The sequence below is a fragment of the Pristis pectinata genome, chromosome 8 (genome assembly GCF_009764475.1).
Source record: "Pristis pectinata isolate sPriPec2 chromosome 8, sPriPec2.1.pri, whole genome shotgun sequence".
Classification (NCBI taxonomy): domain Eukaryota; kingdom Metazoa; phylum Chordata; class Chondrichthyes; order Rhinopristiformes; family Pristidae; genus Pristis; species Pristis pectinata.
In genome coordinates this window covers 32775810-32801477 of record NC_067412.1, presented here as the reverse complement: position 1 = coordinate 32801477, position 25668 = coordinate 32775810, and the positions used below count along the sequence as shown (strand labels likewise).

Below are 25668 nucleotides of genomic sequence, written 5' to 3'. Positions count from 1 at the left end.
TTCTTCTCCTTCACCTGTATTAACTGCTTCGGTTCCCTGGTGGTGAGAAGAAGGAAAAAGTGCAGTGGTGCATCTCCTGCAGTTACATGGGAAGGTGCAATGAGAAGGGAAGTTGTTGGTCGGTATGAATGAATGAACCGGGGAATCACAAAAGGAATGGTCACTGTGAAATGTGGAAAGGGGAGGTGAAGATGTGTCTGGTGATGTCAAAGGGTTAACCAATTCCTAGAACCCATCTCTGGTGAAAGCCATTGAAGCACATTGAAGTAGGCAGAAGTTACAGAGAGTTGCTGTGTCAGTGAGAGTTCATCTTTCCTCCTGGGGACACCTGATGTGAAGGTGGGGTGGAAGTTGAGGACGGGCAACCCTAGTCCTGCTCTGAGTGAGAGGGAGGAGGTGAGAGAAGTACAGTAAATGGAACAGGCATGGCTGAGACTGCTGCCAACTATAGCGGAGGGGAATCCACAGATTAAGAAAGAGGAAGACATGAATGGCTTAGCTTTAAGATGAGAGGGGGAAGTTTAAAGGAGATTTACAAGTGTTTTTTTTACACAGAGAGCTGTAGGTGCCTGAATTGCACTGCCAGGGGAGGTGGTGGAAGCAGATACAATAGCAATGCTTAAGAGGCATTTAGACATGAGCAGGCAGGCAATGGGGGCGATATATACCGTATGCAGGCAGATGGGATTAGTTTGAATTGGGATCATGGTCAGCACAGACATAGTGGGCTGAAGGGTCTATTCCTGTGCTGTACTGCTCTGTGTTCTATCTCAGAAGCATTGGTGTAGAAGGTCTCTTCATCAGAACAGAAACAATGGAGCTGGATAAACCAGGAGAATTTGATAAACTTGATAAACAAGGAATTCATTGTCATATGAAGGGCTTCCAGGTTAGTTAGATGCAACACAGAGTTTGAAAAATTGTGTACAAAGCACTCCGGGATCAGTTTTCCTCAGTGGTTCCAATTAAGTTTAGTGAAAGTCATGCAGAATATTAGATGGAACAACACAATGTACACAATAAGGAGTGCAGAAATTCAGGGCTGGGAGCATGCATCACATGCTGGGCCTTAAGTAAAATGGAGAATGGGGTATCCAGTCATACAAGGTGACCAGACTCCAGAAGAGCACAAGTTTATCTTATCCATTTGGGGACATCTTAACTATTCAATGACAGGTTTGGCCCAGACTCTGGAAGTGATCTTGATAGCTGAAGAAGCTTTTCTATTCTTTCACTAAGAAAGGTGTATGGCCTTTTCTTACAGGAGTCTGGATATATTCACCTCTCAATGATGCTCAGATGCTGGATTTTTGTGTGCCTGGAGAAAGATAATGCCTTGGGTCCTCCTGCGGTGACTCAGGTTCCATTGACCCCAAGCTAATGAGAACTCCCATTGACACAGCAACTCCCCACAGGTAGGGGACTCAGCCGGATGCAATCTCAGCTTCACCACTAGGATGGCAGACTATGTACATCTGGGGTCTACTTGTTTAAATATTGCCTAAATAACCCAAACACAGAAATCACATTTTGTGGTAAGTTATTGCGATGGAAAAATTAGTTATATTTGAGTTTCTGGATTTTATGACCATTTCTCCATGGAAAAGCTTTAGGAATGAGTCAAATGAAAACAATTGCATTAACAATAAGTTCACAAGGAGTTAATGTAGATTTGGCTGCCTACTCTGAAAATTGGTGAAGTCAAGGCAGATGAGACAAAATCTTTAAAGGGATATTTCTCAACACCGACAATATTAAATGGGATAATCATCTCTGCTTAGAGCACCCAGCAAACACCCACATCCATTAATTTTGAAATTGTATCTTTCACTGAAGTTATGCGGGGTTCAGTTGCCAGGGTAGACGGAATATTTACCCTTTGGAGAAGGAAGCCTGTTTGACTGGCACTGCTGAAGGCCAATATTCGAAGAGAAATTAGGACCAGGAAACAGGCCATAAGATCACAACGTAACAAAAATATTTTAAAATTCGTTCCTTATTCCTTCCTGATTCAGCAGCAAGAGGTTTGAAAGTCTACATAAAGCAGATGGGTCAAGGCCACAGTGCAGTGGCACAAACCCTCCGACTTCAGCAATAACACTCCCAGATGCTGAAAGGGTAAAACAGTGTCATTCAGAATCCCAACACTCAGCTGTGGAAGTGGTGCAGCCTGCCCATCCTCAAATGACAATTTTCACTTCAGTGTTGCTTTCTTCAGAAAGAGGAGCCTCTGTTAACCTTGCCTTCAGGAAACAACAAGGAACAAATTTTAAAATATTTTCGTTACACACGAGAAAGTGTAACTGGAGCAGGCCATTTGGCCCTTTAAGCCTGTTCTGTGATTCAATAAAATTATAGTTGACCTCTTCCCTCTTACACCAGTTTAATGCCACGTTGCTTGATTCCTTTAACATCCAGAAATCTATCAATCTAATTTTTGAAAAAACTCAATATCTCAGTGGTCCAGTGAGGTCCTTTGAGGAGGCCATGTGCCTCCATTTCTACCGTGTTTGTTATTTTTAAGTAATGGAGGCAGCACTTCCTGGGGTTCAACAATTTGAGTTAAGTGAAATGAGTTGAGGAGGACCAGATGCAAATGCTACAGGTATTTACAGCACTGTCCCTGGGCCAGGAGAAATGTTTCCTCCAGCCTCAATAGGTAAACCTCTGTATCCACACCCTACAATCTCTGTTGGGAGGTCTCATTTAAGACATTTCAGGAAATGTCCAATGCTGCTGAAATTGAACAAATATCAAAGGCAGACCCAACATTTCCAACAGCAACAGTTTATGGTGCATCAAGCTGAAAAAAATTAGAACTTAGTTAAATAACCCAATAGAATTTCAGCTTCCTACTACTTTTGATTACTACTGCCAACCAGACCAACCTCATCCTCCCTGTAACATCTTAATTAAGTCACTAACCAAGCAATACATGCAAAATAATTTCTGCTGCCAAATAAAATTATATTTGTTTCCCAGTTCTAATGACAACTTGATTCTACATTTTCTAACTAATTGCTTCCTTCTCTGCTTTTTATAATTGGCATGTAATTCAATTCAGTACCATTTACATTCTTTACATTAAACCTAATAATGATAGAAGAGAATATTTTTGTATTTTAAAACAATCATTATTGAGAAAAGATCAGACCTGCATCTGCCAGTACATTTTCCATCAGGTGGATCACTAACTAATTCAATCCGAATCCAGAGAACATACTTCAGGACAATGGAGAGTTCCATGATTGAACACGAGATTTCTATAAACTGCAGGATCTGAGGTATATTTTTGAGTTCAGGTTTTCATGTTTTTAAATGTTTTTTAAATTTAGTTACTTCCAAAAGTGTTAGAAAATTCTAAATCTTGCTCTCCAGATGTCTCAGTGGAAAATGCCATGTCTTGTAGATACCAGATGTACAGATCAGGAAAGTTCCAGCTTTGATACCCTACATGTGACAAGGTATCGGATTTCATTTGTCTGGTTGCACATTTACTCACAAAAACCTAATTTCTCATTAGTTTGAAAGGCTCTTCTTCAAAAAGGAAGCTAACATATATTTTTGCTAACACATATTTTTCAAAAAGGAAGCTAACACATATTTTTGTGTAATTCATTCACCCAATGTATTCAAATAAACTGAAAAATTGCACAATTCATACATTTTCTCTGCATTTTTTTTAAATTTTACTTAGAATAGATTAAAATCTGTATTTAAAGAGTGAAACTAACACTCACAATTCATTTTTTAGTAAGACTCTCAAATTCATCCTATGCATCCATCTAGTTTTCAAGACGACACACACAGTATTGCAGTCAACGTCAGTGCAAGACTTCAGGATTGTTGCATTATTAAAGACATCAGATAGAGATAACCTGGTTCTCCATATTCTGTGAGAACACACACTCACTAAGTACATTTAAAACTGATTTATCAAATAAATAAATTTGCTAGTTCTTCAAAATGTCAAGCCAAACCTAGATGATATTGCTTAAGTGATTTAAGATAACATCACATGAAATAACTCCTGTACTCTCCAGCACTTGGTAGCAGAGAATAGGTTCCACTTAAAGTGAGTACATATTCTCAAATTCGACCAATGTCCATGAACTAGGTATTGTTGAAAGATGCAGGCACCACCTGATCAGAACTGATTGTTGTTGAGGTGCTGTAATAATTTTCCCATTACAAAGGGTGGACAAATCAAATTATTTGTTCCACTGTGAGATATAAAGCAATTTCTTAAATCCAATCATTTACATTTTGGTTAAACAGTTCCAAAAATACTCGAGTCACATTCTTGATCTTTCCAATGAGAAATTTGATCTTTCCAATGAGAACTTTCATTCTTATCAGTGATCTAATTAATTGCACAAAGCCATATTTTTACAAAGTGCATCTAAGAACAGAAAAACCTTTTGATAATTTGATACGTCTGCTAGTATTTCAATGTAGAACTCTGCTACTAACATCGGTCCAATTAGGAGCCATTCTGTTTAATTTCAAATAGCTTTAAATTTCCATCTAACACCTGTAGTTATAAATTAAAAGAGTTCTTTTTCACTGTTAAGGTTGATCCACCTTATTTGTGCAATTCAGAACACTACATGATATCAAGGAATATGAAGGGCATTAATTATAAAACAAAACTCCAGAATTTGTGCTTTAAACCCCACAATTTTTATTGCAGTGAGGCAAATAGCATTTAATCAGAATAGAAAATGGGAGATTGCACACATGGGTGATTTGCTCCATTGGTCAGTTAACAGAGTGACCCAAGCAAACACACTTTTCTTGCTACAAAACAAGCATCTAACAGTTACTACTTATCCATTCAGCTCAAAGATCGATGAGTTTTTCTCTAGTCTGCATTCATGAATTAAAGAGATTGGCATAGTTACACAGTTTAGTGGACGTTGCTCACTTCATCTTCCGAAATACATAGCAGCTCTTTGCAAAAGTCACAGGATGGAAACCCTCCATAACTTCATTGTTAAGGCAGCAGTTCCAACACAATGAGGAAAGGAGTTCTGCATAGAATCATGATGACTTGATTACATGTTTATATAAGATCCAGCTCAAGATGCTTGCTTCACTGTAGCAAGTACAATTGCCCTTTCTAGTGTCAATCACTTCCACCTCAAGTTTGTCATGATTAAGGGCAGTTCCAAATATAATTGCATCAAATCTTACCCACGTCCTTTCCGCTTGAGAATTTTCGCTCATGTTAGTCATCAAATCAATTCCACAAAACTACATTTATAACACTAGTACATCTGAGTAAAATAAGTTCTGTATGGAAAAATATACGGTCAGACCTGTGCCTTGCATCCTGTAAGTTTGTTGATTCTGTGAAGCCTTAGAACCAAAACTAACATTCATTCAATAGTCAAGTCAAGAAAAAGTAGAAAATTAACTTGATTTGACCTCAAGTTTAGCCCTGTATTTCTAATTCAAGTCCATATGGCAAAAACTGCAACAGTAAGTTTCTAGAAATGAAAATCAGTTTAAATGCAGATCCATTGAGATAATCTTCTTAGGAGTAAAGTTTCTTTAAGTGCAATATTGTTCGATGTACAATTATTGGATCAACTAGCAAGAATAGTAGTGAAGCTCTCCAGGAACCATTTCAGAAAATAATTAGCTGCTTCCTAATTGACTGTATGTAGTGTCACCACAGTTCCATTTAATGTATGCTTGCTTGACTTGACTATTGGCTTAATATTTTCACTTCAGCAACATGGTCTTCCAAAGTGTCAAGTGCAATTGAGCAATTTTCGGTTTTCAAAAAAAGATAAAGAATCTGAAATGACAAATAGCTTTGACAACACATCCCTTCAAAATATTGCAGTACTGTGCACCAGTAATAGTACAATCTGGTATGTAATCAGAGGGTATGATCTTAAAACTATTAAGAATTTCAGACTGTTTTCTCTTAACCATGACAGAAATCTCTGTTAAATGGTATTCCAGTGTAAAAATTATAAACAATAAAAAATAACAAACGGGTCATTTTTCAACAGTATAAAGGAACTTCACGTAAGCTGTACATATCCAATAATCAAGGCATTAATGCTAATGTAGCAAATGGTTCAAGATTGATCATTTGGGGAAAATATTAGTCTGGTCACAGGAAGGTATCTCCTCTTTCCCATTGATGTATTTCATTGAAGAATCCTTCATAGAAGTTGAAGCCTTGATCTATATTCAAAGGGGTCACTTGGAACTCCTCTTTCATCTCCTCCCATGGATGTCTTTCAGGATCAGAGAAAAAAGTAAAATCTTCAAACTGTGAAGTTTGGCTGGTGGTTTCTGCAAGCACTTGGTCCATGCCTATGGAGCACCATTTAGACTGTGGGCTAATGTGTCTTCCTTGGACAGTAAGGTCCAGCTCTGTCCCCAGCGAGTTCAATGCAGCGTTGATGTCTAGGTCCTCAAAATTACTCCCATTTGCATTGAACACATCATCAAAGACCGATGCCCAGTCAAAGTCTCCCTTGAGGGATTCCGATTCTCTTTCATCATGAGCTAGCAGAGGGGACTTAGAAGTTCTGGCCATCTTCATTGTTCGTTTTGGCAAGGCTTGTTTGCGTTTGCTTGCAGTTCGCTGGTTGTCAGAGGAGTTGAAAATTGGATTACCATGAGTATTTTCCATGTACCGTGTGGATGCATGGTCAGGCCCAGAGTAAGGCAGAAAAGATTGAGTTGATGGATTTAGTGACACTTCACTTGCAGACACAGAGGGCAGTTTGTTTTGTTTGAGGGTGCTAAAATGAGTAGCAGGCATCCGTCTCCTTTTAAATACACCGTTAACAAACATATCAGCATATTGTGGATCAATCTGCCAGAAACCTCCTTTTCCAGGCTCATCCTTCTGCCTTGGCACTTTCATGAAACATTTGTTTAAGGAGAGATTGTGACGAATAGAATTCTGCAAATAAAAAAAAGATTAAAAAAAAGTAAGACATTAATCTAGGAAATTTTCGATAACTTAAGTTTGAAAGAAATTACTGTTACTTAAAAATAGACTTAAAAAGCAACATCTAAGATGCATTTATGCATATTAAAGTTGTAAATGATATTTTATTTCACATTTTGTAAGAATCATCTTATCTTAAATATTCCATCCAATGTGAGCTAACTTCAGACGTTTAAAGCAATGATGAGATCAGATGGGTCATCATCTTTTAGCAATAGCAACCCCACAGTACTATTCTCATCCTCTATCCTTGCACCTATCTGTGCTCCAATACTTACCTATTTTTCAATTTAAAAGTGTCTTGGTCTCACCATCTCCCAAATGGAAAAGCATTCCATGATCGAATCTGTGTAAAAGAATTTCTCCTAGCCTTGTTTTGCAATTTTGTGGTAATAATTTGTCAGCTGAATGTCCATGTCACAGATTCCCGTAATTCCCACATAATCCTCCTCTATTCACTGTATCAAAGTTCCTCATGGTCTCAAAATAAAAGAAAATCTTAGCCTCTTTCCCTCCAACGGAAGCATTCTTGGTCCATAGCTCTCTTTTCCTATCCTTGCCATCATCCTGACTGTATAAACTCTATGGATTCAATTTTCCTTCTGTTATGAGATTTCCAAAGCAGTGGACAGTTTGCTAACAGTAGCCGTGCTTTGTATAAATTGATCTTTGTTCATTTACTTTTTTACTTTATGTCCCAATTTATAAAAATCTAAATGCAGATGGTGATTTTATTCCTTTAACTACTGACACACAACCCCTACATTTCTCTGCCCATCTATTTATTGCTTGGGTTTTCCATTAAGTTAACACTTCAATTCTTTGGCTTCCTTCTGAAGTATACTGTAGCACAAATACTTTTCAGTGCCTTTTTTCACAGACCGCCTCTTGTAGTTAACCTCCCACTTTTGTAACATCAATAGAATGTGATTTTGTGTTCTGTGTAACATCTACAAACTCCAACCTTACTTCCCAGCTACAGTGGACCCAGGGATATGTCACTCCCAACCCTTGAACACCCATTTGACCTACTGGACTTACCAGAATGCACTGATGGCTAGCTGCCAGCTCCTTAGAGAAATGCATGCAAGCTGCATTGCATGCATCTGTGTATGCCAGAGTTCCATGCTTGTGCACTGCAGTGCAAAGATATGCAATGCACTGGAAATGAAATAAACACTCATCTGACCTCTCGCTCTGCTCCCGGTCTCACCACCGAGTTCAGGGATGCTCTGTAACCTACTGAGCAGAGGGGTCAGATAGGCTTCATCTCTAACATTTTATCTATTCCTATCTTCTTACCTAACCCCTCCACTTCTAATTGCCCAATAATTTTCTCTTCAATTTTGGATTCCACATTTGTTTATAACTGACACTGTTTATTGACAGACCTCCTTGACGTTAACCTTTCAAATCTGTGTCACCAATTTACTCTTTTCTTCACTTTCAAACACTAATCTATCAAACCAAGAACAAGGCATCAAAGCATGGATTTCATCATTTTGCTTTTAGAAAACAAATCCTGACATTTTATAGTTGTGTCAACTGGAATGTGCTTCACCATTGTTGGGACAGACGTAATTATTCCTTCTTATGACTGTCTTTTCTGCTCTCCCCTTGACATACCATCTTAGCCATCAACATCCATTAGGAACGTTCATTGTACATCCCATGAACAAGAGGTGTGATTTCTCAGCAAAGTCTCTCTCATGGTACTTCTTGTACTATTTGATATGGTGCACTATATGACATCTTTAAGAAATATTAAAGATTACATCTATTCCTTATTATACAAAAATCTATTGCTTGACAATTTATGAGTACAAAAGTGTTTTTGGTTCTTGCTGTGTACATACTGGCTGCTAGTTTTCCAGGATTCCAAAGTAATTGTACTCTGTTGGCCATTAAGGCCTTAGGGACTCCCTGAGGCATTAAAGGAAAGATTTTTCTTTCTCATATTTTCACATCTCCAGGATTTCCCCAAGGGGCTCGGAGACAATGAAACTCATTTTGTTATTACATTGACAAATACAAAGGCTGATTTGCTCCCTGCAAGGTCCCACAAACAATGAGATACACTGTCACTTTTGTTTGGAAGATTAATTCCCTGCAGAATCATGGACTCTTCTCCATCAGTCTGAACAGACCACAGGGCTCCAAGTTAAAGCTCTGAAAAACCACACCACAGATAATGCAACACACCTCTTCTTCACGAGAAATGATAGCTCAGATTATAATCATATAATTTTATGTCTATTGATCAGATTCTCAAATCTGATCCTTACCTGCCAATCTGTCCTAACTCTACAGTTTCCTAGAATTGATTCAACAAAGAAGGCTTCCATGACTAAAATTTTACACCGTTGCTCTCCACAATTGGATTAATTTTAAAATCATGTGCTACTGCAGGAGGGGTGTCATGGAAACACTTCTAAGACCGTAACTGAAAATTGTTCGTCCCCATTCTTCTTTGTTTATCTCTCTCTTTATGCTTTCTCCCTGGATGATGGAAAATGAGCTGGTCTGCTTTGAATAGGTGTGTCCGTTTTCATTAGGTTGGATGACCAACCTTCTCAACTTTGTTCTGAAGAAAGATCATCAACCTGAAATGTTCTACCTATTTCTCTCTCCACTGGTGTGATCTGACCTGCCGTTTACAAAACATTTCCTGTTTTTGTTTCGGTATGCAGTATTTTTTGTAGATTGTATTTATATAGTGCCCTTAACCCAATAAAATGCCAATGGCACTTTACATGTGTGTTATCAAACTACGTTTAACACTAAGCCCCAAAAAAAGTTTTTATTTAGGACAAATGAAGAAAACTAAGTTTTAACGTAAAACTGAAAAGAGGAGAGAGAAGCAGAGGAACTCAGGGGGTAGATAACTTCAGAGCAAGCTTAGGGCCTTGGCAACTGAAGCCACGACTGCCACCAGTAGAGCATTTAAAATCAATAATGTGTGGAAGGATAGAACTGGTGAAACGAACCTCAAATGGGTGTCGGACTGGAGAATTCACAGAGATAGGGAGGGCTGGAGGGATTTAAAAACAAGGATGGGAATTTTTAAATCAAATATTGGTGACACAGCAATCAATGCAAGTCAGTGAGCTTGGGTCTGATGAATGAACAGACGATGCAATTGGGAGGTATGTGGGAGTGGGTTAATGTTACTTTAAAACGAAGTATAATATAAACATATCAAAAGTCCAATGATTTATTCTTACTTCATATAAATAAAATCAGAACATTAATTGCAGTTAATGTTTATGGAGAGAACACTGAACAGAATATTTATGACAGAGATTGATACATATTTGGTTATTAAGGAAATTAACGGCTACGGGGTTGATGTAGGAACCCAGAGCTAGCCATGTTTTTTTTGTGCCTTATTCTGGTACAGGGACTTGAAAGCTGAACATAATGATTGTGCTGCCCCTAAGCTATTCTGCTCTCAAGAGTTCTGTGCATGTTTACCTTGCTAATTAATACCAACATGCTGGTGATGACAATAATAGTAATAAAAGATAAACGTATCAAATATTTACATTTAAAAATTTTGAAAAGCAGTTACACCTAGCAGGTCATAAGGCTTGCCTAGTGAGTATCCAGCTGCTTGAGATAGTAGTTTGATGTATACTTACGTGCCTTGATAACAGCAGTTATCTTTAAGAATAATGAGATTGAAGCCTGGTATGTTCTTCTATAGGAGACCAGTAGAAGCCCACTGAGAGATGGGCAGTTACTCTGTATAATGCATGAGAAATAGAAGTAGGAGTAGGCCATTTGGTCTCTCATGCCTTTTCCTGCATCCACAAGATCACAGCCATCTTTTACACCTGTGCTAGTTCTCTTTACTAATCCCATATTCGTTGTGCAGTGGTTAGTGTAATGCTATTACAGCACCAGCGACCCGGGTTCAATTCCAGCTGCTGCCTGAATGGAGTTTGTACATTCTCCCCATGTCTACATGGGTTTCCTCTAGATGCTCCAGTTTCCTCCCACATTCCAAAGACATACAGGTTAGGAAGTCGTGGGCATACTATGTTGACGCCGGAACTGTAGCGACACTTGCAGGCTGCCCCCAGCACACTCTACGCAAAGACGTATTTCACTGTGTGTTTTGATGTACATGTGACTAATAAAGATATCTTATCTTATTATCTCTTAAAAAAAAACTATCAACCTCTGTCATGAATATACTCAGCAACTGAACCTTGGGTAGAGATCTTGCCACCCACTGGGCGAAGAAATTTTTTCTCATCTATGCTGAACAGCTGACCCCTAATTATGAGCCTGTGATGTCTAGTTCTAGATACCTTGGCCAGGAGAATCATTCCTACATCTACCCTTCGAACCTTGTAAGCACTTTGAATGTTTCAATGAGATCACTAAATATTTGGCGGAACCTCTGGTGGATATTAGGTCATTCCCAAGGGAATTATTCCGCAGAAATATGATAAAATTACACCTACTTTTCTCATTTAGATGTTGCCAACACGGTTGTGGCCTAGTTGCACTGATTTTGCTAGATGCGTTAATTTTGATGGGAAATAATTTTACAAACCTTGCAAAATGAAGTAAATGGCAGAAGTTATAATATGCAGACAAATGGAGACACAAGTCACTGCAGATGCTGGAATATGGAGCGAGACACAAAAGATGCTGGAGGAACTCAGTGGGTCAGGCAGCATCTGTGGAGGGAAATGGATAGTTGAAGTTTTGGGTCAAAACCCTTTGTCTGGACCCTTCAGCCTGAAACATCAACTATCCATTTCCCTCCACAGATGCTGCCTGGTGCGCTGAGGTCCTCCAGCATTTTGTGTGTAGCAATATGCAGACAAACCCGCCTCAGATTATAGTTGGGTTATCGGGATAATAAACAAAATAGAGTCTACGGAATACATTACTACCCTTTAATGCTATTAAAACAGAGTTTTCAAGAAGTCATAGAGCCACTAATGGTGGCACAGTGGTGCAGCTAGTAGAGCCTCTGCCTCACAGCACCAGAGGCACTGGTTCAATCCTAACTTCCAGTACTGTGTGGAGTTTGCACGTTCTCTCTGTGACCTCATGGGTTTCCTCCAGGTGCTCTGGTTTCCTTCCATATTCCAAAGATATACGGATTGATAGGTTAATTGGCCACTGTAAATTGTCCCTATAGTATAGGTAGGATCTGGGGGAGTTACTGAGAATGTGGGGTGGGGGGTGGGGGTGCAGAGGTGGGGAGTACAAAATGGGATTTATAGAGGATTAGTGTCAAATAGGTGGTTGATGGTTGGTGTGGACCCAGTGGACTGAAGGGTCAGTTTTCATGCTTTGTTGTTCTCTCTCTCTATGACAAAGACTCTCACAATGCAGGGAAACATACTACATGTCTGTCTTCACTTAATTTCTTATCGGTAGTATATTCAGCTCAATTTAAAGCAGTCAAATACTGCTTCTTATCTTACCATTTTACCAAAAGGGTCAAAGAACACATCTATATGACTTGGGAATTTTGACTGTTCAACTGATAACTTGTCCAATGGTGACTATTATAAGGTTTTATGTGATTAGTCATATTTAGATTCCCACTCAACCACTCTCCCTAAATACTGGCACATACTGGCCAAGCACAGGTTACAATATTTGCAGCAAACCACTGACTCAGAAACAGAACAGTATACTGGATTGGTATTAATGCAGTGAAATGGTGACCAGTTTGGTTGTGGACCCACCACATTAAACTTCAGCTGTGATTATACCTTGGTCTCAACCAACCAGTTGATGCATGTTTTCATACATGTACAGTAAGTGTGCAATGCCCAGTGTACTCCACTTGAGGCTGGGCATGAGAGGTCAGTCACTGGTGCAATTTTACTTGTGGCCATTGCTTGGGAGGAGACTATTGGACAACTTATCTCACTCATCTGTCCCACTCCTAGACTCTGGGCAGCAGGGTACTTAAGATCTGGTCATGGGGGGAGGGGGAAATGGGATAGTGGTTGAGATCAGACCATATGTCACGATGGAGATCGGAAGGGAAGAGGAGCAGCAAGATGTGAGGAGGGGTGGGGAGGGGGATTGTTGCATTTGCTGATGGGTTTGGAAAATGGACCACCTGTGCATCAGAGGGAGAGGGGGAAGCATGTTAGGGTGGGGGTGGTGTTATAGGGAGGAACAGTGGCTCAGTGCAATTCCAACTTGCCAATACACTGGGTTTATTTGGCTATTTCACAGGGTAGCTTAGTTACCTACATAGCAGGGCAGGGAGATAAAGCCAGACTGAGTAAAAGAACATAGTGAACCTGAGGGGATTTAATGAAGCTGATAGTTCACCATTATTGATTATTTAATTAACCAAATTTAAATTCCCCACCTGCTCTGGTTGGATTTGAACTCACACCTCCAATCTCTCCATAGTTCCTGCCTCTGGTCAGATAGCCCAGAAATGTAAACACTGAAACATGCCCAACCCATTCAGTTTAGCCGGATGATACCCCTGCAGGAATATTGGTTCCTTTGTCACAAATGAATATGGAATAATTCCAGTGTCTTTGAGCCAGAAATTCGACTGGTGTTCAAACTCATGAGAGTGGATTCCCCTTGAATTTAATGCAAGACGTGAATGGGATTTTTGGCCCTATTTCCTCAGTTGTTGGGTGAGGTGGCTCATTGGCACAATGTTGCAGCTGAAGAGAGAGGGATTGGAAAGGCTGCAGTAGGGTTGCTGCTGGGAGTGAATTGGAAGAGTTGGTAATTGAGATTGGAAGGTCTTCAAAAGCTGGGACGTGACATTCAGGGGAAGAGTCGAAGGAAGACCAAGAGGCCAGGGAATGAGTGAGGCAGTGAAGGGAAAGTGGATAAGGTAGATAGGAGATCTTGGCTTTGGGTGTTAGGGTGATGGATATGGCTGACAAATTGGATCCAGCAGGTAAATGGAATAAACCCCAATACACCAATCCTCAACCCCCTTTCACTTCTGGCTTCCTGGGGAAACACTACAAGTCAAAGTTAAAATTGAGATCAAGCCTGGCTCAAACAGTTTCATGTTAATATTTAAACAGCCAACTTGCCCACTTGGAAAGATTTGCCAGACCCATCTGCCACCTCAGTTAGAAGTGTTAGATTGGGTTGACTTCATTTAGCATTTATCCAACCCAAATGAGCCAAAACCACCAATATGAAGTGTTAGAATTATCCTGGTAAGTCTCCACTTCATACCCAGAACGTCACTTTGGGTATCCTTCATTTTTGGTGTGTTGTGTTCCGAACATCAGTTCTAAAAATGCCTCGTGCTAATTTTTATTTCTATCCACTTGTCCTCAAGCTCTAGTTTAATGTTAAACACTGCTCTGGATAAACCTTTTCTGTTCTACTTAATAGTAACTCAATATGGTGTATTTTTGTTTGGAGAATCAGAGCTTTGGTAACCCTTCCATGTTTTACTGGCATTAGGCGTCAGGTTCCTGGCCCTTTCCTCTATCACTCTCAGGGCTTGCAACCTTCAAGTAACTGAAACTGAAGGCAGCCCTCTTGGTCCTAACATTTGGTCCGTTACCTGTAAGTTATGGCTCTAACCTTCAAGGCTGTGGATCAAGAGTGAGGAAGCAGGGCAAACCTAAAGCCCTGTTTTTGCCAGAGTAGTCATAATGGGTTGAAAATCCTGCTTCTTGTTACTATGATTCTCAACATATGATCTTATAACAACAGCACAGCTTCAACATAATGACGTAAGACTTTCCCTGTTTGCTATAACCAAGCATAGTAGGTTGTAGAGCTATCACCATGGCTTTCATATCTCCCTTAACCACAGCTCAACACATTCACGGAGTTTGGATCATTCCAGTTTTCTTCTCCATCTGTCACCTTCCTAAAATGACTTATTTCTCGTGAAATTGAATAAGTGTGCAGGTCAATGTCAAGCATTAATTTTTCCTTAAACATGCATTGATTCCCTTCAGCAGATTCTTAACATCACTTACAAAAGCATTATCCAACACTGAGGAACGTACTGATGCCAACTGTATGACACAGTATTTCAGAATCATGTACTTTCTCCAAATATCAATAGGCTTGACGTAACCTTTGTTAGGGGTGAGGAAATATGTGGTACATTATAACAAATACTGTAACATTTTAGGCAGGGTAGAATTAACAGCCCATCCAGTCTATTGCCCAAAAACAACTGCACTAGGATTCTGAGATCCACTATTCACCTTTCAAAGAGAGACAAATTCAATAGTTTATAAAATCTGCCATGTTTTCTACCACCTCTTCTGGTGCACTGCTCCAAAATTCTAGCATATATTAACTGCAAAAATGGTGCGCAAATCTATTTTATGAAAACATGAAAGGGAAGGCAGACTGAAAAGGTTTTCATTTCTTCACTATTTTCTTCAAAGTCTTTATAATTATCTAAGAATTTGCAAAGGTAAACAGAAGGAAGGTATTTCCACTTGGGGAGAACCAATTGAAAGAGGTATGAAATGCTGGCAGTTCACTCCATTCTTCCTGCACTACTCCACAAAGTAAAAACAAATGCAACAGGGAATTAATAGGAATTTTTTTCTTCCCAGAGAGTGCAGAGACTGTGCAGTCAGTTATCAAAAAGAGAAATTAAGATGGGTAGGAAAAAGTACACTTAAAATTAAGATAAATACATGAAGGAAAAAGGAATGGAAGGATAGATTAATAAGGTTGAATGAGAAAGGAGGGAGGAACTTCATAGCAGCATGGACCTGATGAGACAAAAAGCAGCGCAAATTACTTGTAACAGAAAAACTTTCCTAGATGCAAATTTTCCACACTCTGAAGACCTCTGGCAAGAAACTCTCTGATACTTCTTTGGCAGTGAATTAAAATCCAAAAGACAAACTTATCTTTCCCTTCAGCAATTCACATTATGCAACACAGAGACTAGTGTCTGTCATCAACTAGGCCGAGTCTTCAGAACTAATTGAGATCCATTTTTAAAATGTCACAATTGGGTTATAAATTTGCTTCAAGTGTATTAGCACAATTTTTGCTAGGATAGTATTTTTACTCTTAAAATAGCATTCAGTGGTATAGATTTTGACTGTGGGGCAGTACAAGAGGAGATTGACATCACTAAAGATTGGGAGTGAAGAGAAATGCAATGTCAGTTTGAACTCAGTTCAAGTGTGCATGATAAACTGTTTATAATTGTCACTATTTTGGTGCAGTACATTGGATGCTGTGCCATATCCTATTTCCATATATTCGGTACAATGTTGCAATAAAACTGTGTGGGAGAAAGAACATGCTCCAGAGCTAAAAGAAGACCATTTAACTCTCAGTATTAGATAATTTCTGCAGTGAGTTATCTCACACTTAGCAAACTGGGACGATAAAGTTTCCTTTGATTTGGTAATCTTCCTGCACACTGATTTTAATATATAACCCATAGAGAAAAGAAAACACAGATCATGATAGACTAAATACAATTTTAAAAAAATGAAAGAATGAACTTGAAAATTCATTTGTTTTCATCTTAATATTGTACTCTTGCAGATTAGATGATTAATATTTCAGAATTACAACTTAAAGATTTTATTTAAAAGCTTATTTCCTAATTTTGAACAATGTGTTTGTTTAACTTTAATTGTAATTTTAATGGTATGCTCAATCTATTACATCACCATCTTCTGCACATTATTGATACATTGCCATTCACTCACTTCAGGTGATAGATCATCTCCAAGTAATCAGGACAACAAAATTCCAATGAACAAATTAAGATCGTTTCAGATTGAAGATGAATATATTTGTGTCTATTGTGTCCATCCACTGGGCACAACCTGTTTTTATTCAATCACATCATCGGTCTTGCACCTTGAAATTAAGCCCATGCTGCTTTTTACTTGAGGAAATCTAGAATCCAGTAGCTGCATGTATTTCCTGGGTACATCAGTGAGTAAACACTGAGGCAGGACAACCTGTGTGGAATTGCTAATAGAAGCTAGGGAAAACAAAGTCTTTGAAAACAGTGAATTTACTAACATTCATAAGTGTTTTTATAATTCAGACATGTAAAGTAGGGAGACATTCTGTGATAAAAATATTCAATTTATAATGCCCTCACATTTACTTATCCTAATAATGGCTTCTACTTAGGTCAATCATGGTCAGAAATTTTCCATTTGCAGGATTTTGCATCAGATCTGAAATTTAAAAAACTAAGTTTTTTTTAAGTCTTTCCTGCAGCCTTATTTTGGATCTTACCCCACACCTCCACTGTAACATGATTATGATGTAACCATCTCAACATTAGTCAGTCTATGAACACCATCCTTTGCTTTTCCCTGAATGAATCAAAGTGGGAATATAGGAGCACCACTGTAATTTGGTATTTACACAACTGAGCAACAAGAGAAAAGTAAATGGGCATTGTGATAGTGGGTGCACAGACCTTATAGCAATTTCATGGACATATAATTAAATGGTGATTATTTTAATATATTAATACAAATACAGTGTGAACCATCTTCAAACAGATTATACATTCTCTTCACAACAAGATAAAAATACATCTGTTTCAGATTCATGCTCCTATTGTATTTTGTGTTATAAACAAGCAGTATAAATTGGTAAACTGGTGAACCGCAGGATGTTGATAATGACCAATTCAGTGACAGTAATGCCATTGAATGTCAATGGTAGCTATCGAAGCTGGTCATTTTCTAGCATTTATATAGTGCAAATGTTACATGTCACATGCTTGAATATTCCTCAGGTCTTGCTGCATGCAGGCATAAACTGCTTCATTTGCTGATGAGTTGTGGATGAAATTCAATATTGTGCAGTCATCAGCCAATGTCCCCATTTCTGTTCTTTTGATGGAAGGGAGGTCATTGATGAAGAGCTGAAGGTGGTTTGGCCAAGGATATTGCCCTGAGGAGTTCCGAAGTGATGTCCTGGGGCTGAAATAATTGACCTCCAACAAGCATAACCATTTTTTCTTAGTGCAAGGTATGACTCTGGCCTCTGGTCTTTTGTTTTTCATTACATTTCAGTGTTACCAGGTTTCCTTGATGCCACACTAAGACAAATGCTATCTTGATATCCAAGGCAGCTGGTTCTGGTGAAACCCAAACTGAGCATCACTAAGCAGGTTATAGGCGAACTTGGTGCCACCTGATAGCAATGCCAAATACATCTTCTAACACTTTGCTGATGATTGAGAGTTGATTGTTTGGATGGTATTTGGTCAGATTGGACATTTCTGGCCAATTTTCGTATCACAAGGTAAATGCCAGTGATGTAAATGAACTGAAATAGTTTGTCAAGAAGCATAGCTAATTCTGGAGCCCTGCTTTTCGGCACTGAAGTCTAGATATTGTCGAGTCCCATAGACTGTGCAATATCCGGTGCCCTGCGATTGGGATTTTTCAGAGTCCTGTTGACTGCTTAATTTTCCACTACCATCAACATCCAGGTGTGATAGGACTGCATCTCCTAACTCTGTCTATTGTATGTTGTCTGTGTGTAGTCCTGTGTTGCAGTTTCACAAGCGTGGCACCTGATTTATCTGTGTTACTTCTCCCAGCATGTCATCCTACACTCCTCATTGAACCAGAATTGATCCCCTGGTTTGACAGTAATGATAGAGTGAGGAATATGCTGGACAAGAAGGTTACAGATTGTAGTGGTGAACTTTTCTGCTGTTGCTGATGCTCCACATAGTCTCATGGAGGGCTAGATTAGACTTCAGATTTGTGGTGTCTGTCTCGCTTAGCATGAATGCAATGACACGCAGCATGATGGAGAGTGTCCTTGGTGTGAAGAAGGAACTTTGTCTCCACAAGGACTGTGCACTGGTCACTTCTACCAATACTATCATGGACAGATTCACCTGTCACAGCTAGATCAGTAAGAGTGGGATCATGAGGGTTGATCCCTTTCTGAGGTTCTTCCAAATGTTATTAAATATGGAGGACCACTGATTCAACAGCTGAGAGCAGACAGTAGGAGGAGGCTTCCTTGCTCCCATTTGACCTGATGTCACAAGACTTCATTTGGTCTGAAGTAAGCATTAAGGATTCCCTGGACTACTCCCTTCTACCTGAGCAAAGCCACCTCTGGTGCTTCAGTCTTGCTGGTGGGACAGATTTTACTCTGGGATTGTGAGCACATTGACTACAAGGTACGATTCTGTGAGCACAATTAGGAAAGGCTGTTGCTTGATTAGTTTGGTATAACCTGTCCAATTTTATTCTATCAATGTTTCAACATAGTAATTATCGTTACTTGTCCTACCAGGATATTTCAGAGGGCATTTAAGAGTCAACCAGATTGGTGGGCTTGGAGTCAAATATAGGTTAGATTGGGTAAGGATATCTGAAGGACATTGGTTTTTATGACAATCTGGTTGCATTCTGGTCAGAGTGACTAGTCTTCTTCAAAAAGAGAGTTCTGCATTATTAACTAACTTTAAGTCCCACAGCTCCCATGGTGGGATTTGAACTCACATCTCTGGATTGTTAGTCCAGATATCTGAAATTTTAGTCCGACATAATTGCTGCACTACCACCACCTTATCCCCGCAGAAGTATGGATGTTACAGTTTAAGTCAGATATACTGTTTTCACTGTAAATCAGCCTTAAGTTCTGAATCAGATCATTCGTCATTCCAGCTGGAAGTACATCATTATCAGTTTGGATTGCTACAGCTTAATAACTATGTACCTCATTCTAATGGATGTGCATTATTATGGAGCTGGACAGTTCCTATGGAAAAAAAAACACAAAAAAAACCATACAAACTTAAAACAACCAAGAAAATACACCTGTTTGTGGCATGACTTTACAATGAACTAGTTTTTTTTAGCCTATGAGACACCTTCTGCATTACAAATAGGTTTCTTCCTCTGCAGTATCCCCTTCCTCAGAATAAAAGTATTCAAAAATAATTTAAAAAAAATGTTCGTATGGCACTGTTTCCTTCTGGGGTTATTTAGTCCATTTTTCACCATCAAAAGTACTCACCAAATTTGAGCAAGCCATTGCAGAGAAGCAGCAAAGTGAGAAGATGTAATCACATCTGTATCCCTGGAATCTCTAGTTGTAGATATAAACACGTGATTATGCTGCTTCCCCATGCTGTTGCATATTATTGCAATATCCTTCATTGGGATGGTTGCCAAAATTGTGAACTTGGATTGTTTTAATATTGCTGATAATTCAGAAACATGATAAAGTTATATATTTAACAAACATTATAGGGACCACAGTATTTTCTGAATGCTATAACCTTCCATAATCTGTGGCATTCTCTGTGCAAGCAATAAAATGTCACACTTGAGCATCAACACATGAATTACAGACTGAGAAGCAAATTAAAATTAATTTTATTAAATTAAAATTAAAATGCAATTAAAATCCTGGCAAAACAGGAGAGATCAAACAGTAAACTCCAAACATAACTTTACAGCAAATAAATTTTTAAAAACTGCAGATGCTGGAAATCTGAAATGAAAACAGAACATGCTGAGTGCTTCCAGCATTTTCTGTTTTTATTTCATGACTTCATGGTAACTTGCCCTTGGTAAAAGAGCCTCTCAATTAGGTATGAGTGAAATACTGTGCACAAAATACTACATAAATAACTCTGTCAAATTCAAACTCCTACATTTACTAACAAAAAATGTGAACTCTTGGTTCAAACATCTTTTAAGTGCAAGTCAAAGCTTATTTAAGCATAAACCTTGCCATTTTAATTTTTATTTAAAAAGTGGCATAATCCCCTAGCTGGAGGCTCCTGATTTGGATTATTACCAGAAGCCTAGTAATTAGTCTTTGGAAGAGCATTTTTAAGTGGTCAGATAAACAGCAATGCTGGTGAAGGCCTGGGAGTAGAGTGTCCAACCTCTACTTGCAAGAATCTGAAGTGGCATGAGAAAATTCAGGAGTACAAGAGAGATGTTATATTTAGAAGGGAGAAAGAAAAAAAAAATTGATAACTTTAAGCATGAAGGTTTCATGTTTATCCCCAACCTCAAACAGCCTTTGACTGTGGCACCTTTAAAACCAACTGCAACTTTGTTCTAAGAATGAGCAGAGTGCCACTGCGTGAAAGGAGCATCCTCCTCCATATCATCTTACATACCATAGTCTCAATTACCATTGTATAAGTGGAGGGTGTTAGAAAATATAATTAAGAATGGAAGAACTGAATCATAAAAAGTTAATACATGCAAGTGTTAGAATAACGTGATTAACTTACAGTTTTCATCACTATTTACATTTAACTCCTAGAAACTGTGCTAATTGATTTAATATTAGCTACATCACACGATTTTCATTAAATGCAAACACCATTACTGTGCTATGCAAGTGGATCACTGATCTGGTGACTTGTGGGCTATGATACTTATATTTACCTAGTCTTGATTAGGTTTAATAACTCATAAACAACATCACCAGTTTAACAAGTGGGGGGGGGGGGGGAAATTAATCCTAGCTAACTAAAGATCGCAAAATGTATATAGAAAGTGAACATTGAAACTGGTCACATGAACAAAGCATTAATTTGATCAATGGCAATTTTAGAATGAAACAGATGACAGAGGAAAGCAAGTCACAAGTATTGTGTAGAATATACAGGACAGAGCACGGCCACTCTACTCTAATTGTCCATGCCCCTGTTTATCCTTTATACAAGCCTCCCCCCATCTTCGTTCAACCAACCCCATCACCATATCCTTTTATTCACTACTTTGTCTGTTCTTTGACAAAATAACATAGAGATGATGATGATGTGGTTGATATAGTGGACATCAACTTTCAAAAGGCATTTGATGAAGCCCAAATGGATGCCCAAGAAATAAAAGAGCAGAGTTGCTCTTAAAACAAAGTTAGTTAAGGGACAGAGGAAGGGAGGATGTTTACATTTGTTTCTCAGGCTGAAGGGAAGTGTGCAGGGATCAATGTCAATGCTTTTTTATGATTTCCACATATATGACCTAGACCTGGTATACAAACCATAAATTCAAAATTTAGAGATGAAATAAAATGTAGGAAGTAGTAAGTAATCAAGCAGGGGAAATGGGTACACACGTGCCAGATGAAATTTAACGGATAAGTGTAAAGTGATTCATTTTAGTTAGAAGATTGGGAAGAAGTAATACAAACTAAATAGCACACTTTCAGGAGGGGTGCAGGAAGAGAAGTGAGTCAGGGTGTGTGTGTATGTACAACTAACTGAAAGTAAGAAGGTGTTGGAAAGGTAGGCAGAATCTATTGTTTCACAAACAGAGGTGCAAAGTGCAACACGAAGTACAAACACAGCTTTGGTCCCAGTTGGAATATCACGGCCAGTCCTGGACAGTGACCCTCAGGTGGCAGCATCTTGCAGAAGATGCAGTGGAGAATTACTAAAATGAGACAAGGGATGAAGGGCTCTGAACAGGAGTTCTTCTCCTTATAGGTAAAGAAAGTCAAGGGTAAAACTGATACCTATATCCAAAATCATCTTTTATTATCATTTACCAATTGAGTATATAATGAGAGTTTTAATTGGCAGCAGAATTGGTAACCAGACTGCACAGACTTAAGGCAACTGGCAGAAAAACAGGAGACATCAGGAAAACAAAATGCAGTCGATTGTTAAGATCTGCAATGCACTGCCAAAAAGGGTGGTGAAAGCAGATTCAGAAGGAAATTTTAAAAAATAATTAAAAATTTGAAGAGAAAAAATTGCAAGGGCATAAAGGATAAATGGAGTAACTCAATGGAATGACTCTTTCAAAGGACTTCCACAGGCATGCAGCTGAATGGCTTTCTCCTAAGCAACGTCTCTCTGTACCTATTCCTTTCTCCTTCATAGTTAACAGGGTTCCCTTGAATTAACCTGTGCTGTTCACTTACCCTACTCCTTGCATAGCAAGTTCCACATTCTAACTACATTCTGGGTAAAGGAAACTCATCTGAATTCTCAAATGGATGTATTATTGAACACCTTGTACTGGATAACATCATCTTTGATTTATCTAATAAATATGAAATTTAGTTGTCAAAGATTCTTCCCGTCAAATTAATTGGTAACCACCTGTGCTAGACATTAACTAGTTACAGGAATTTGTCAGTCTCTTGATGACTTACTTGAGAAATACAACTGTTTACATTTTGATCAGTGGATATATTTTCGTATTTCACCCAGACCACAGGTAGAATTAAGTGACGTGGTCCTGTCAATGGACCAATCAACTAAATCAGCATGTATACAAATGCCACGATGTCATTGCATTGCATGCAGAGGTTTTTCTCCGAACTTTTCTCGAGGTCAGGCTGCCAAGTTTGCTAATGTGATTCTTTCGGCCAGTCTAACAAGCAGCGCGAAAAACTAGTCAAGGAAACGCTAACAGTACGAGCAAAACATTTTGCTACATTAAATTTCCTGCGTACGATTTTTGTAAAAGAAACTATCCTTAACGATTTCTAATAACAATATCACGCTATTATGAAACAATAATGTATGCACTTGGCTACTACGGCAATGCACCCGGGGAGTTTTCCATCACTCGCCTGATCCATCCTCGGGTACTATTTACTATTTGACCGGGGCGATCTTCACAATTTCAGAAATGAAAGACACAATACAGTCATGCTTTTCTGGGCACTGACAGCATCCCTGCTGTAAATCAACAGCCCAGCTTAATCACGTTTGGATATCCTCAGTTGGGTTTGAAAGGACGGTGAAGCGCTAATCGGGATCACAGACTCAAATTCATAATAAACCTGTTGCAGCGGCTGTCAACGCACATAAATATACAGGCTTAAAACACTGGAATCTTTACACACAGGTAATAATATAGAGATCTTATCAAAAAGTACGGCTTGTTGTACACGGTTATTAACCTAAACATAAAATGATCCTTATGCTAAGCAGTATCCATTATCAGAAGTTTAATGCATTTGGAAGGTATCGATGGACGTGGACCCATTTCGAGGCGACCTTACCTGCCCAGCTGGGATCTGCGTGTCGGTAATAGCAGAAGTTGTCGGTGATCCAGTTGTAGATGGCGGACAAGGTGATCTTACTCTTCTTGCTCGCCTGCATCGCCATACAGATGAGAGTGGCATAGGAATAAGGCGGTTTCACATGTGGGTTGGTCTTGTAGTCTACGTCCTCGACCGGGCTCTGTGTCGGAGCCTGCGACTGGATGAGTGTCTTGGTGCCGGGGGCTGCCGAGGTGCGGTTTGCCCCAGACTGAATGCATTCCGGTGGCAGCCGTGTCCCCGGCTGGTGGGGAAGCGGGACCGTCCGAGCCCGGGACTGCTGCTTGTAGTGATGGGTGAGCGATGGGGGCTTCTCCAGGTTCGCACTGAGATGGAGAAGTCCTGCAGCCATGAAGACTCGTCAGCTGTCGTCCAGGTTCACGGGCCCCGTTCACGTTCTCCTGGTCCTCCGGGTGAAGCATCATCCAGTTCTCCTTAAACTTGGTGGCGATCTCTGGCGTGGTCAGAACAGGCATGGTCTGCAGTCAGCTACTGAACTGGCGAGAGTGATTTCACTCACTCCCTCCTCAGAACTGAAAACAAAATGATTATCAAGGTTTAGTAAATTATACGAAGCTGCAAAACAAAATAAAAATCCAGAAATTGTAAATATCCGGAAAAACGATGACGAGAACAGTGTTTATAACACAACCTGCTAAACTTTACAGCAAAATTCACTTTATCGCATTGGAGTTTCATTGCAGTGAATAGCATAAAGACAACAGACCATTCTGCCCCCACACACGCGAGTAAGAAAAATAACCACGATTATGTCAAAATGATTAACATTTCATGGCGTTAAACATGATCCTTATTAAGCCCTTCCTTTAACATTTGCTCAGATAATCAGAGTATCTAAAAGGCAAAGACACACTCACAAAACATGCCTGAAGTTTGGGTCCCGGAGTAAGTCTTATTTTCGGACAGCCTGTTGCGTTTAGACAAATCTCCGGTCTCACCTGGCGATGGTTTAGCAATGTTCTCAAATCCTGGGATAACTGCCACAAAAACTCCCCTAACTGGAGATCTGTAGGCTTAAATGTTCTTCAGTTTTACGGCTGGCGCGCAGTTAGCATCAAATCCGTTGTTGCGGAGAAAACTGCCTGCCTGAGTCCTACAGGTTTGATCAAACGGGTTTACATTTGCGCAGCTTTGCGGGACATAAAAACCAGGGTCGGTGGAGTGTCACCTCTCTTTCACACGGCTGCTCGGGCACTTTATACGCCCTTAAACAGATCGCGGGCAGCTGATTGGCCGCCCGTCTCCAGGTTTCACCTTTCACTACTCCTAATGACGCCAGGCTGAACGACAAGCCGATGGCCAACGCAGGGAGCGTCTCCAAAATGCCCCATTCCCGACAAAGAGCTCAATCTGCCACCCTCACTAAACGGCATGACAGTCCGAATGAAGCGCTCCTCGACAACTTGTGAAATTGTCACACGATCTGTTCTCGGCTTTTCTACCAATTCGGACATTCCTATTTGCAGCAGCAAACTATCCTCGGCATCTTTTCTGATCAACCAACCAAGATCATCCCAAAATTACACAATCCCACTGGCTACCTACACTTGAGATTAAATTACAAATACCCAAGTTAAATAAATATTAGTATTAGCTGGCGGGCTGACCTGAAGCATACCAAATATATTCTATCAAATTCTGTTTACACGCAGATGTTATTCGTTATA

The 25668-nt window shown here is 39.4% G+C and overlaps 1 protein-coding gene across 1 annotated transcript; it reads right to left on the bottom strand.

Annotated features, from left to right (window-relative positions):
* Positions 1-4662: 4662 nt before the first annotated feature.
* Positions 4663-24510, bottom strand: LOC127573287 (forkhead box protein J1-B-like). The gene is given in 3 exon segments (XM_052021339.1): positions 4663-6934; positions 23937-24176; positions 24178-24510. Coding segments are annotated over 3 exon segments (1323 nt in total). The 5' UTR covers positions 24457-24510; the 3' UTR covers positions 4663-6130.
* Positions 24511-25668: the final 1158 nt, after the last annotated feature.